Genomic DNA, 15,415 nt, shown 5'->3' on the forward strand with positions numbered 1-15,415 from the left:
GAATAGCGCACCCATCCGCATTATATTTGTTGGTGACGAAAATTGCTAGCGAACAGCACGTCAAAAGACAAATACCTAGTAGGAAATTAAAAAGGTGACCCAGTAGGAAAAAGTGCAAAACCCTGCAAATTTTTTATTTATCGATTTTTTTTCGCGATTCATCGGAAATTTAATAATTTGTCATCAATATTAACAATCGGACACCGTCGAGATACAAGCAAGAAAATTAATTTGAAATTTTTAAAATAAATAAAGCACTATACAAAAAGTTTTTAAAATTTGTTTTCTTACATTTTCGTAACCATACACGACTCATTTTTCTCATTTAACCCAAAAATCAAAGATATTTTACCCAAAAATGGAAATGGAGGATTTCAAAATCACAACAACAGATTTGATTGAATTCGTGGAAGACCATCTTCAGACCCAAAGTGAAGATGAATCGGTCTATACCCTCGAAATTAAAAGGGTCGAACTAAATTCGCTTTACGAAAAAGCAAAGCACTCATACGATGCGATCAGAAGAATTTCCCGCGAAAGTCATGAAACCATCGATTTCTTTAAAGTGAAAGAAAAATACCAAAAAAGTTACAGAATGTACCTCTCTTGCTTAGCTTCCATCAACGAAGATGTAGATGCGCGTAAAACACAAGTGTCAACCCAACCCATCAAGGAAAGGACTTCAGAAGCCACAATGATGGATTTCGCTCCTGCAGTTCACCTTCCACCATGCGACACCGACATCTTTTACCAGAGATTACACAACTTGGCCCACCTTTCGGGATATGTTTACAGCCCTGTATATCCGTAACCCAAGGATTAGTAACGTGGATACGACTCTTTCACCTTACTCAGAAGACCCGAGGAGAAGCAAGAGAGGTTATTCAAAACGCACCCTTAACAAATGATGGTTTCATACTTGCCTGGAAAAATTTAGTCGACCAGTACGAAAATAAGAGGTTGCAGGTAAACACCCAATTAAAGACCCTTTTTAACCTACCCCAAGTAACTCAGGAAACAGGTTGTGCTATAAAACGCTTACAACGTTCCGTTAATAACGTTTTAACTAATTTAAACAACCTTGAGATTGACACACAAAGCTGGGATCCGATATTAATATATCTTTGTAGTTCCAAACTACCTAAACAAACTCTCGAAACCTTTGAATATACCCTAGCAGACAATTCAGATATACCGACGTGGTCAAATTTCGACAATTTTTTAACCCACAAATACAAAACCCTCGAATCTGTTGGAAATTTCAAAGCTTCAGTAGCAAAATTACCCCCATTCCACACCGGTGCAGTTAAAAGAACAGATGAAAAGAAATACAACACTTTTCATGCAAACGTGGCTGAAACGCCAATTGCTAGACCCTCTAACACCCAAAGGAATAATAATTTCAACTTTACTCCAAATAATATAGATACAGAAAGCTGTAAGCTCTGTAAAAAGCAGCACCCTATTCGAGAATGTCCCAAATTTCTCGCAATGAATGTGGAGTCACGTATCTCCACAATCAAAAAATATGGTTATTGCTATAACTGCTTGGCCATATCACACAGCTACAAGAACTGTGTGAGTAAATTCTCGTGTCGTAAGTGTCACAAAAAACACAATACTCTGATACACAAAGAATCCAGCTTTCGACCTGAATCCACTCCGGAAATACCAAACGTCACTAGTTCGAACCATGAAAACGCTTCAAGTACCGCACTACCCACCCAAAGCACAAATACAAATCGGCAAGCCTACACTACAACTATACAGTCCACTATATCATCAACCCAAGACCCACCCAACCCAAGTAGGAAGCAGATATTACTCGGTACTGCAATGGTTCAAATAGAACATAATGGCCAGCGATATTCCGCGAGAGCCCTTATTGATTCAGGATCGGAAGCCACATTTATATCTCGAAGACTTCAGAGAAGCTTGGATATACCCACCCACTCTGTATCAGCCCAAGTGACCGGACTAAACAATGCAGTTTCAGCAACACCAACGAACATTTGTGAAATCACGCTTTGCTCACCCTTAAATACAAATTATAAGCTATCAGCACAGGCATTTATACTAAATAGCCTAACTGATAATTTACCCTCATACCCCATAGATCCAAAGCAGTGTCTTAAAAATCTTGGATTCACTTTAGCCGACACCCAATTTCACAAATCCAGACCCGTGGATATATTAATCGGCAGTGATATTTATCCAAGTATTTTACTCAATGGAGTAAAGAGGAACATACTAGGTTCACTCTTAGCTCAAGAGGCAGAATTCGGATGGATATTGTCCGGACCCCTAACTCAACCCTCCCAAAATTCCGCCATAGTATCATTTCACAATAAAGTGAATCCCGAGAGTCTTCTCACACGTTTTTGGGAGGTGGAGGAAATCCCAAAGGAATCCGTAGTTTCCAAATCGGACCAAATTTGTGAGGAAATTTTCCAAAAAACTAGCCGTCGTAATCCAGATGGGCGCTATATAGTAACCCTACCCTTCAAAGAACCCGACAATATTGATATCGGACAATCTAGACATATAGCGTTGGCCCAATTCCTCAGAAATGAACGAGCTTTACTTAAAAAACCCGAAGTGAAAGCAGAATACGACAAAGCAATCATGGAATATTTGGAACTCGGACAAATGAAGAAAATAGAATATGACCCTTCTGGAAAAGCGAACCAATATTATTTACCACACCGCGCGGTCATTAAACCCGACCGTATAACCACGAAATTGCGTGTGGTATTTAATGCATCTTGCCCCACGTCAAATCACAAAAGCTTGAATGACGTCTTACATATCGGGCCTACTTTACAGAAAGATCTTGTTATTCTGATCACAAATTGGCGATTCTTCCAATTCGTTTTTAATGCGGATATTCAAAAAATGTACCGTCAAATACTCGTAGACCCTAAACACACTCGGTTCCAAAGGATATTATTTAGGAAGTCCCCGGAAGACACAATAGAAGACTTCGAATTGCAAACAGTCACGTTCGGCATAAATTGTGCGCCGTATTTAGCGATCCGTACCCTCATGAAGCTAGCCGATGATGTTGAAGAAACCCACCCATTAGCAGCCAAAATACTTCGCCAGGAAATGTATGTAGACGATGTTTTAGCTGGAACACATGACCTGACCACGGCAAAGTCAGCACGAGATGAACTCATTTCCGCTCTGAAGACCCCAGGATTCGCTCTGCGAAAATGGACCTCCAATGACCCACACATTCTGAAAGGACTTCCACGGGATCATCTTTTAGAGACAGAAACACTCAACCTTTCGGAACCCGAGAACACCAAAACCCTGGGCATTCGATGGAACTCCAAAAAGGATTCATTTTTCTTCCTCGTCAACCCAATGGAGAAAAAACCCGCATACACCAAACGTGAAGTTTTATCAGCCATAGCAAAATTGTTTGACCCAGCCGGTTGGCTTAGTCCAATAATAATCACGGCAAAAATAATTATGCAACAAATATGGCTGGATAAAACTGACTGGGATGAAAGCCTGAAGCCCTCACCCTTCATCGATGGAACAGCTTCGTAAAGGATTACGACAACATAAACAAATTTGAAATACCCAGGTGGACCCATTTTAACCCAACAGCCACCATTGAATTCCACGGTTTCTCTGATGCTTCAGAAAAAGCATATGCCGCGACACTTTATATAAGGGTTTCAGTTGGAGACAAAATATGGACAACTCTCTTAGTGTCAAAAACAAAAGTTGCTCCCATTAAAACCGTATCCCTACCCAGATTGGAACTCTGCGGAGCGGTTCTACTGGCTAACCTTTTTAACTCTACCCTACCCCAACTACACCTAACCCAATATAAAAATTATTTTTGGACTGATTCAACCATAGTTCTCGCTTGGTTAAACAAACCACCCTGTTCATGGACCACTTTCGTTTCACATCGAGTAGCTGCAATCACCGAGAAAGTGGGAGTCGATAAGTGGAACCATGTGGAAAAGCCAAGGACAATTCCGCAGACTTGGCAAGCCGAGGATGTACACCCACCGATCTATTGAATTGCAACCTCTGGTGGCATGGACCCCAATGGCTACAACACGAAAAGGAGCATTTTCCAGCATCGGAGAAAACATACAACACTACCGTTGAATTTAAACCCGTTAAGACGTTTGCGATAACCACCCAAGAGGATATACTCGAAAGGTTTTCCTCATTCCCCAGAGCAATTCGCGTTATCGCTTACCTATTCAGGTTTTGCGCAAATGCCTCACCAAGGAGACGAGAAACTGATTACTCAAGCCACGATATAACCCCGGAAGAGTTCAAAAGAGCCCGAATAAAGTTAATCATTCACACCCAAAAAACACATTTCAGAGAAGAATATGATGCCTTGACCCGTAAAACCCAAATACACAAGAAAAGTTCATTGTTGACTTTAAATCCGTTCATTGACCCTAAAGGAGTTATGCGAAGTGACGGAAGATTAACCAATTCCGCAGCACTATCATATAATGAGCGTCACCCTATCTTCTTACCCTATAATAGTCGTTTTGTCAAAACTACTAACTCAATTCACCCATACAGTAGCGTTACACGGCGGAAATCAGCTAGTCTTACGACTTATGCGTTCAGAATTTTGGATACCGAAGCTGAAAACCCTCATCAAGTCTATCATTCATCAGTGCAAAACTTGCGTTTTGCACAAAAATCGCAACACTACTCAGATTATGGCAGCACTACCCGCCGAACGTACCACCTTAACCCGTGCATTCGCAACAACAGGAGTCGATTTCGCCGGTCCCTACGACATTAAAAATTACACCGGCAGAGCATGTCTGATCACAAAAGGTTACGTATGCGTATTTGTATGTTTTGCAACCAAGGCAATACATCTAGAGCCAGTAAGTGATCTCACCACAAACGCATTCATGGCCGCATTCGCACGTTTCTTTTCCAGGCGCGGATGTCCCGCCGATCTCTATTCGGACAATGGTACTAATTTCGTTGGAGCGTCTAAACTTTTAATTAAAGATCGGCGAGAATTCATGAAGTCATTGAAAACTCAATTAACAACTAGTGAATCGCACCAAAACATCAACTGGCACTTTAACCCTCCAGGAGCTCCACACATGGGTGGACTCTGGGAAGCAGGAGTGAAAAGTTTAAAGAGCCACTTGAAAAAGGTGTCTCAGAACCAGAAATTCACTTTCGAAGAACTAGCTACCCTTTTAACCCGAATCGAAAGTTGCTTGAATTCTCGCCCTTTAAGCCCATTAAGTGAAGACCCAACAAATTTAGAACCTTTAACTCCAGGCCATTTCTTAATAGGTACCCCATTGCTAACCCCTGCCGAACCCAATTTAGAGGATGCAAATTTAAGCATCGTTAACAGATGGCAGAAACTAAAAATACTCTACCATCACATTTGCAAGAGATGGAAGGAAGAGTACCTTAAGGAGCTACACAAACGATACAAATGGAAATATCCACAACGTAATGTTGAAGTTAACGACTTAGTCGTTATAAGAAACGACAATATTTCTCCCAACGAATGGAAGCTCGGTCGAATCCAAAAGGTCTTCCCCGGCTTAGACAATAAAACACGAGTGGTTGAAATCCGAACTGCTCAAGGCACAATAACCCGCCCCATCACAAAAATTGTGATATTAAGTTCAGAATAACTTAAAAGTTTTCTCTTCTTTTTTTAGTGAAATGGCACCAACAATCACCAACTCACCCAAACCTCGTCGCATGAGCTCAGCAATTACCATCCGGTCCCGCAGCGCAACCCGTAGCATCACACCGATTTCGGAAGACGAAACGATGTCCCGACGTATTCAACGCTTCAAGTCGACCCTTCCCACTATTCGTGAAGAAAAGGAATGTGATGATCGTACAACACGAAAAACGATCTCACATCGAAGAAAACACACATCATCCCGTCATGTCGCTTGCGGAATATGCAAGAAAGACCACCGTCTAGTGACTTGCGCTACGTACTCGGCATATAACATAAACAAAAAATACGAAGCAGTAATCAAATACAACTACTGCGTTAATTGCTTAGCCAGGTCGCACAAGACAGGAGGATGCACCAGCAAAAATAGATGTTCCGTTTGTCATGGGAAACATCATTCATCCCTACACGGACATCCGAGGCTATACCCGACCAACGATGCCAATGTTGTGGAGAAACATCCGCTTGCAATAGAGACCCGACTACCATCCTTACTGGCTAAGCAGACCCTAGTACCCACATTGAAGATACGATTAAGATGCGATGGTGAATGGCATAAAGTTCGAGCCATTTTAAACCCTACCCTCAAAATCACGAATATAGCAGCTGAACTCGTCAAACACTTAAAACTGCCAATTACATACCTTAACACGTATCGTATTTGTAGCATACAAATCAGCTCAAATAATGACACAAAGTTTTCTCTGGAATGTAACGCAGTTATCACCCACAAGCTACCCAAAAAACCCTATGAGCGAGACTTAAGTGACGATGTGCAAATGCGCTTCGAACACTTGGTTCTCGCTGACCCTCAATTCCACAGCAACAAAGAGCTAACGTTGGAGATTGGAGCGGATATGTACCCTCAAATTATCAGAAGTGGACTCTTCAAACCCGACAATAGTACAGTGGTAGCGCAGAATACAGCATTTGGCTGGACCCTTACTGGCACCATCTAACCCTAAGTATACTTCTGATAATTACTCTATTTCATTTCAAAACTTTCAATATATGTTACCCTACTAATATTCAATTATTTCGCAGATTCTGCAAGGTGGCCGGGATGTTTAATCCAAACAAATACTCCTCTGCATTACTCCCACAAATTACAAAAAGTAATAGAGGCGTAATGCAGAGGAATGTCAACCGCCCCAACTTCACGCAACAGAAGGAGAAACAAAAAGAAATGATTTTTCCCGCGTTTTCTACCAAAAAGAGTATTATTATCCCGCCAACACAGCAATAATACAGAAGCGAACATATAAGCGAATCACAAGTGAACACGGAGACTAACTAAGCGAACTTTATATTATTACAAAACATACAAAAAGTGAAATACAAAGTGAATACGGAAAGCGAAGGTGTGCCATCCCGCGACAGAATAAAACATTTTTCATCTATAACAAGTGAACAGGAAAATAAAACGGCCTAACAACAAAGTGAACAATTTTTATACAAGGAATCTACACGAAGTATCAGCAATCACCCACAAACCAGCACACAAAGGGGAACAATATATTTAAAATCCCAACAATACTTACGTATGTATAATAACACTGAAATTTAACACTAGCTAATACGAAATCAATAACAATTAACAAATATTGAATACACACACACACCCACTCATATACTTGTATGTATATATCCGCATTTATATTGAATTAAAGTTTTTATAACGTTTGAACTCAAAATACTATCTTTTAATTAAACGCAATCGGCCCCGTACGTCGACATACCCCGACAAAGCCTGTATCGAATTTCTTCTACATTCAACGTATTCTGGCTTCAGATCTATTTCCCAGCTGCGTTTTTAATGTTCTATGATCTCTAAATAATGCTCACTGAACATATGTTAAGCAAGTATGAAGGACTAACCGCTGAGATTGAGACCTATATTCTCGATGGTAACTATCTGAGACAATTTTCAGTGAAAAATTTATTCGACAAAACTTTTTTCGTTACAAATCTTTCAGTTTCTACACGAAAGACGAATTTACCCGAATGCAATTAGGGACTACTTGCTCCCAGCCTTCACACTGCCTGATAACTGAGAAAAATATTATAAGATTACCTGATTTCCTTTATGGTTTTAAGAGGGCAGTGATTATAACCCGGTAACCAACAGCCTTGTAAATTTGCATTTTTCTGCTTTTCTTGTAAAGTTGAATTCGTTTTCTCAAAAAAAAAAACGTTCGTGTGAACTGTCGTAAAGTAGCCAGTTAGCTCGTGCCGCGTTTTGGTCGCACCTTGTTTGATGGCCCAAATTATTTTACGTCCCTTTTCGCTTTTGAATTGCCAGCAATTTAAAGTGAAATTCATACAAACGGAAAAGTAGTAAATAAAAGTAAATTTACTTTTTTTACCAAGCAAGCGCGGTAAAAAACGAAGCCAAATAATAGAGGGAACGTTGAAAAAGTTAGCACACCTATTCGCCGGTAACTGCTGTCCATTATTTTCAAATTGGTTTCTTATGCAAAGTAGTCGAAGTATGTTTTGGTATGAGTATGTGTGTGTGCTTCCTTGGGTGTGCCATATAGTTTGGATAGGTTTCTATGTGTGTGAGTGGCCTTGTGAGTTTCTAAGTGAGTGTGTGTGTGTGTGTGTGTGTGTGTAAGCATAAGTGTCGCCTTTCAAGTCAAATTCAAATGAAGTGCCTAAATGCGTTACAGCAATAGCACCAAAGGTAAGAGTAGCAGCAACAGCAACAACAATAATTACAACAACACAAGTCAAAACAACAACAACAAGCAAAAGCAGTAACTACATTTTCAACAAAAGGTTCCTAAGCTGTCCTCAAGGAATATGCCGAATTCTATTGCCGGTGGCCAAAGGTAAGCTAAGCTTAGACGAATGATTGTAATAATAGCCCAATAACGAGCTGTGTGTGTGTGAGTATATATGTGTAAGCGGTGTAAGACGTGCTAAAGCGAGACGAGGTGAGAAGTAATAATGCCTACTGCCTTGGACTGAGTGGCAAATAAAGAAGCTGTCTATGTGCTGAGGCTCAAAGCACTTTTGGCAAGAATGAAGGACCGGATTTTGCTATTGTCGCATTAAATCTGAATTTATGGTTGCGGTAAAAATGCGTTTACTTTACACGCAACCATATATACATATATATGTATGTGTGTGCGTCCATATATATGCAAATGAAAGGCAGCCTTGTGACTTTATCGGGCATACAATGCGCTGAGCAATTTATACGCGCATGCAGCGGTGAAGTGCGGTGAATTTGTGCTGCGCGTAAGTGTTGCCATTCATTTACACATTCGAGAATTCGCAAACTCACTCGCACATGGCCCTACAAACATACACATACATATGTGTGTGCATGTAAATGTGGAAATGCAAACCGACTTGATATGCGGCCACTCGCTCGTTGTGCCCACAGCGAAATGTTCGTGTGAGTTTTATTCCTCAATCTACGTCCATGTAAACGTATATATATATATGTGTGTGTGGATGTGTGCATGTGTGGATCGCCTCGTATGCCATTCATAACACCTTCCGCCTATTGTGTGCCGAAATTAAATTGCTCTGACCTGTGCTATAAATTTCCGAAATAGCTGGCGCGATTTCTGCCGCACAACCACCAGCACCAACGCCATCAAACCGGCACAACACATTGACACATTCGCCAATCGCGCTCCATATGCATATATATGTGTGTGTTGGACTGTTTTCATGTGTAATTTTTGCCTGCCTTCATTTACATGCTCGCCGTTGACCTTTGTCGGGCCTTCGCTCACACTCGAACTTCACCTACCATTGGCCGCAAAACTGTTTGAAATTTGCATAGAATGCGGTCAGCAAGGTAGCGGAGAGGAGCTGTGTGTGTGTGAAGCCCTTAGCGTGCACTCGTTGCGGTTAAAAATTAAAAACATTGGAGATTTACTGCGCTCGAATAAAAAACAGATATCTTTTATTGTGTGCGCTTTTTGAGATTTCTATTGATGAAATGGCTATAAGGGCAATTAAGCATAAGTGCAATTTTATTGTAGCAACGCCACCAGCCACCGCAATTTATCACAACTTTTTTCGTCTGTTTGTGGTTAGAAGAAAGCTGTAAGTTTGTTTTATGTGAGTTTGTAATTGATACCCACTTTAATTCGAATAAAAGCGGGAGCTGATATGAAATCATCATTTTTTTTTTGCAAAATTTCTTGAAAAATTCTATTCTTAGTTTTTAAATGTAAGAAATTTTGGTTTTTTACTTGAGAGGGAAGGTCAAAAGCAGTTAGGCTTTCGACAAGCGACCACGCTAGAGCAATCATTCGACTCAAAGAATCCTAAGCTCCCTAAATTCAAGAGAAGATATATAGGAAGTCTTGGAAGATATCTCGTATATATCTATGTGAAGATCACCAATACAGGATGTATTAGATAATTTATTTAAACCCTTAGCGATATGTTTAAAATATATACCCTACTCAAGCAAATATCTAAGTTGTCTTAATCACCTGTTTTATTGTTAAATCTTCTCCACATAAACATTTATAAAAATAAAACATACGAACAGCAAACAAATAATCTTCTAACGTCCACAATTGACCGTTGCAGCGCGTGTCATGCTGGCAATCTCACATTCATACTCAATAACGTTTATCTGAATATTGCTTCATAACAGTAAATACTTTTGCGAATTGCTGTTTTACATTTTCCACAATTTCCAGCACAATTCTCGTAAATGAAAACTTTCTCAACTCGTTTGGCGAAATTACGAGCGCCTGGAGGGCAATCGACCGAAATGAAGTTATTGATATTTAACGTCAATCTTACGACGACATTTTGCTCTCTTGCCTTCCTTCCTTCACGCAGAGTTCACCAGCGTTATTTTACTGAATATATGTATATGCGAATTTAACTTTCCTCAAGTAAGCGCTGCGGTGTTATCTTACAAGGATAAGTGCGCTTACAGGGTGTTATGCAAAAGAGTTTGCGTTTGTAGGTATATGTATACACAAATTTACCGTTATTGAGGTAGGTGTTATGAATTTCAATAGCTTAAGGTATTTTGGTTTGAGTTGCTTTTTTTTGTGAAAAAGTTAAGTAATTAACAATCGAATACTTTTTATGAATGTTTTACTAAACGGGAATAAATCTACTGGTGTAAAGTGTTTCAAGTGAATCACAAATCACTATGGTTTATGTAAAATTATTCATAAAGACGTATTTAATCACTGATTCTTATGAGTTGTTTATGTGGAAGATGCATGTCTAGTTATAAGGCCGAAAATAAGCGAACTTTCCAAAATTATTTCTGAGAAAAATTTTTAAATTATTGATCCAATCCAAATTAGTACACAGATTATGATATCTTTAAACTGTAATTTAAGACTTACTGTTAGTAAAAATATTTATTTGTAAAGGTACTACAGCTGATCTCCAGGTGATCCTTTCAAAATAGACGTCTTCCGGTGACCTCTATATCTCTGAACTGGTTCATTAAAATCCCAAACAGATTTAGTATTAGCAAGGCAACTCGAAGCAATAAGCTAAATCAATTTTTTTTGACAAAATGGCGGTTTCGCAATACAAAATTGATTTTTGGCCAAAATTTCGGTATTAAATTGTTAAAAAAAAAATATTTTTCGGTGAGAATAAATCCTCGTTTAATTACTAAAAAATATATTTAAGAACCTCGTATTAAAATTTGAGACTAATCGTTTTACCCGTTTTGGAGTAATATTGCTCACCGAAAACACCATTTTGTGAAAAACGCGTATAATATTTGGCCTTGTACTTCCAAGTACTCTAAAATATCTTTTCAAATTTGCGTGTAACTTCGAAAATGTTTAACTAAGCGATGTGAGTTTTTTAATATACAAATATGCGCATTAAGAAAAAAAATAAAAAATCGATTTTTTGAAAATTTTAGCCGCATATAACCCTTTAATTGTTTGTACTCTTGTAATATGAATGAACAAATTATGAAACATGAATAATATAAATTTTAATTGCCAAAACAACGCTCGAGTTTGATACTCTAGACTAGACTTTGCCTTAATCGTCATAAGGCGCGTGCAAAAATAATATTCCCAAGGCGAATGTCATTAGCCAATACAACAAACATTGCTGTCTGGTTAAAAAAAAAATCATTATATTTATTTACTCAACGGAAATCAAAAATTTGTGTTTTGATTCAGCTACCTCAGCGACTATTAAAAGTTACCAATAATTTTTTATAACTAAGAGATGCTACTGAAAGACCCTGTACTCAATGCGTAAATAGCTTGATAATTTCTATGAATAATATTACAATGGGGAGACATTCTAAATTTTTCTATTGTAATAAATTTAAAAGGCAGACAATATTATTTTTATTCTGTTCAAATAATAGATTTACTTTAAATTTTATTTTCTAGTTGCGCTTGTAAGCTGATTTTTTTATTTATTTAAATATGACCTGTAAATAAATTTACAGATATTCTAGGAAATTAAAGGAAGTGGCTGCTTAGGCCTTCGTCCCACGCTTGCAAGCTAATTTTGTAAGCGTTAACGAATTTCCTACAAATACTTGCTTAGTCTCCATACTCGGAATTGCAGCATTTCCAGAGGAATGTCCAATTTAAATAATTTTTAGTTTCGAAATTAGATTTATAAATAAAAACCACTTATATAAATCGTAATGAAACCTACATAAATGTATCTAAATATGTATGTGCCTTGAAGTAATCAATAATGTAATTTCAGCAGCTATCATAGATATGAATAATTAAATTCTAAATACCTTTTAATCATAATTATGGTTTTAGCTAACAAAATAAGTTAGAACTATTGAGTACAATTTGTCATTAGAAAATAAAAATAATTATTTAAAACTACTATAAGGCTTATCATTTTAACAAATATGTTTTTAATTATTACCTAATTGTTATTGTATCAAACTAAAATTAATTTATTTGTCATACGGCAAAACTATTAGTTTTCAAGTCGACCAACACACCTCCACCGAGTTAATTAGCTTGTGGTACTGATTAATTATGCGGTTTACAAACTGTTTTCGCCATTTGAAGAAATATTAGAAAACTAAACTGATATTGGCATGGTTTTTATCCGATTTTATATTTACATATTGTTGCCTTAGTTTATGAGTAATGTACAATACATTCACTAATTAGCGGGATGATATCTACTTAAAACAAATGGTTTTATGCCCTGCTCTTTTTCCATTTAAATATTTATATGAGCCTAAAAAGTCTATGTATAATACAAGGTGCTTTCCAAAGTAAGCAGGACTTAAAAAAAAAAAACAGAACAAATGGTTCTTTCGTCAAAATCAATTTATTTTATTCAAAATAGTCTCTTTCTGCTTCAATACAGTTTTTTGTACGGTCCAAAAGCATGTCAAACGGGTGTTTTAGGTCGTTGGCCGGTATGGCCGCCAGTATGCCGGTGCTAACCTTTTGAATGGCTTCTACGTCTGCATAGCCTAGCATACTTTCATGGGTAAATGCATTTTTCTGAAAAGGAAGAAGTCGCACGGTGCCATTTCAGGTGAATAAGGGGAGGGGTTAATAGCTAAAATGTGGTTTGTGGTCAAATAATCGTCCTTCGATTGTTGGATTCGGAGCAATTTTTGACGACAGTCAACTTGTGCGGAAAAAACCGTGCACTCACCTTTTGTAAGCCCAAATTTTTCGGTCAAAAATTTTCGATGTTTTGGAGATGTTCAATTCCATTTCCGTGAATTTCAATGATGATTTCGGTTGCTTTTTGATGAATCCATGCACAGTTTCGATGGAATTTCCGGTGAATGTTGATCGTCATTTATGTCCTCAGGACCACTTTGAAAACGTTGAAACCACTCGTGCACTCTGCTACGGGATAGGTAATCATCGCCATAAACTCGTTTCATCAATTAAAACGTTTCGGTAAAAGTTTTACCAATTTTAAAACAAAATTTGATGTTAGCACTTTGTTCGAAGCTCATTTTCGCACCGATAACACAGAAATACTGACACTTAAAACGCAATAACTTCATTTGTAATAAATGAAATGTCATGAAATTCTCACTGGTCAATCGATAAAAAGAGATAAAAAGAAAAGAGATTCTAACGCACCAATCGACATATATGTAGTAGATGGAGCCATCAGGGGCTGTTGTGCTGTTCACTTTGGAACGCACCTTGTAGTATATTAATTTTGTTCGTTGTTTTTATCAAACGGAGTCGTTTTTCTACCATTTGGGTCAGATATTTTCTCTAGCCTTATATAAAGTTATTTTTCCCAACATATTTTTCTTTATCCTGTACATATATATCGGTTAGTTACAGTGAAACTACCATATTTCTCTTAGAAGTACATATACATTTTTCTGTTCATCAAGCTGACTTTAAAATCAAATAAGAGTTATAAGAGTATTCTATGCCAGACTGTTTCTGATCCAAGGCCTCCCTTACTATTTTTTCAGTGTAATTAGTGAAATACCTATGAAGTGTTGGCTTAAAATAAATTTTGAATTGTTTTATAATATTCGGTACATTCAGTTAGCACGATTGCGGCAATGAAAATCAATTAAAAATCAGTTTTGTGTTCGAATTTTCATAGTCATCGAATAAATTATAAAACAATTAGCGTCACCGTTCCTATTATAAATCATTGCTGTGCTTTTTCAACTTCAAAGGCGCTCGAAATGTCGCGAATTCTCTTCATTTTCTATGGATTTTTGGCAATTTTGTGCATTTGTGCTTTGGTTAGTTGAAAAAGCTACTCAATAAATATTACATAATTAGGTGCTTTATGTTGTTTAAGGTGCGTGCTAGAGTTGACTTCACGAACATAAAATGTGAGGCTGTGGATCCGGCCTACAACTCAATACGATACTGTTATATTCGGGCAGTGAATCGCACTTACAAATATTTATCGGCGGCCAATCATTTCCTCTCGAAGGAGCCAAAAAATAATATATCGGTAAGTAGCGTGAACTGAGAGGCACCAAAGTACTCTTTCAATGTAGTTAATTTGTATGCACTTATTTTGTTCCTCAGGTTGGTGTTGCAACGCTGAAACGCGCCAACGGTTACAAGCCCTTCCTCTACAACGTCACAGTGGATGGCTGCAAATTTCTTCGCACGGGTGGCAATACCCTACTGCGCTTCTTACATGGCCTCTTCCACAAGTACTCCAATGTTAATCACACTTGCCCTTACACCGTAGGTTGAATTGGCATTACGTTTTAAAGTTTTCAAGTTGAAAATTTAATTTTTGATTTATTTTCATTATTCAGCATGACATCGAGGTAAACATGTTGCCGATAAGTCACATCGATAATTTGATGACAAATGTCCTACCATTCCCGAGGGGTGACTACCAACTCGTCACATCATGGTACACCTACAATGCTTTGCGGGCCGTGGTTAGGGTATTTGTAACATTGTCTTAAGTGTCAAAATTTAAGTGGCATGCCATAGAGAGACAAGAGAGAAAATTTTAAAAAATAATTCTTGAAGTGAAGGCTCAAGTACAGTTATATTAAAATTATATGCTGTCTAAAAGATTAATTTGTGTAATGATTTTCTCATGAGAGAAGTGGTCATATGAGAAAGAAATAAATGTGTAGCAGAATTGGAGTATAAAGAAAAACAGTTTATATCTAGCCAAATACTGGGATCTTACAGAATAACGATTCATACATACATATATTATAGACTTTTAAAAACCCTTGAAATAAACAATGCATTCTTTATA

The 15,415-nt window shown here is 37.8% G+C and overlaps 1 protein-coding gene and 1 pseudogene across 1 annotated transcript; both read left to right on the plus strand.

The window, feature by feature from the left end:
* Nucleotides 1-1,491: 1,491 nt before the first annotated feature.
* LOC125777663 (uncharacterized) lies at nucleotides 1,492-4,043 on the plus strand (annotated as a pseudogene).
* A 4,484-nt stretch (nucleotides 4,044-8,527) lies between these two features.
* LOC125777664 (uncharacterized) lies at nucleotides 8,528-15,110 on the plus strand. The gene is made up of 4 exons (XM_049452761.1): nucleotides 8,528-8,556; nucleotides 14,461-14,638; nucleotides 14,716-14,880; nucleotides 14,955-15,110. Exons 1-4 carry the CDS (start codon nucleotides 8,528-8,530, stop codon nucleotides 15,108-15,110), a joined length of 528 nt encoding a protein of 175 aa, XP_049308718.1.
* Nucleotides 15,111-15,415: the final 305 nt, after the last annotated feature.

The sequence above is a fragment of the Bactrocera dorsalis genome, chromosome 3 (assembly GCF_023373825.1).
Source record: "Bactrocera dorsalis isolate Fly_Bdor chromosome 3, ASM2337382v1, whole genome shotgun sequence".
NCBI lineage: Eukaryota > Metazoa > Arthropoda > Insecta > Diptera > Tephritidae > Bactrocera > Bactrocera dorsalis.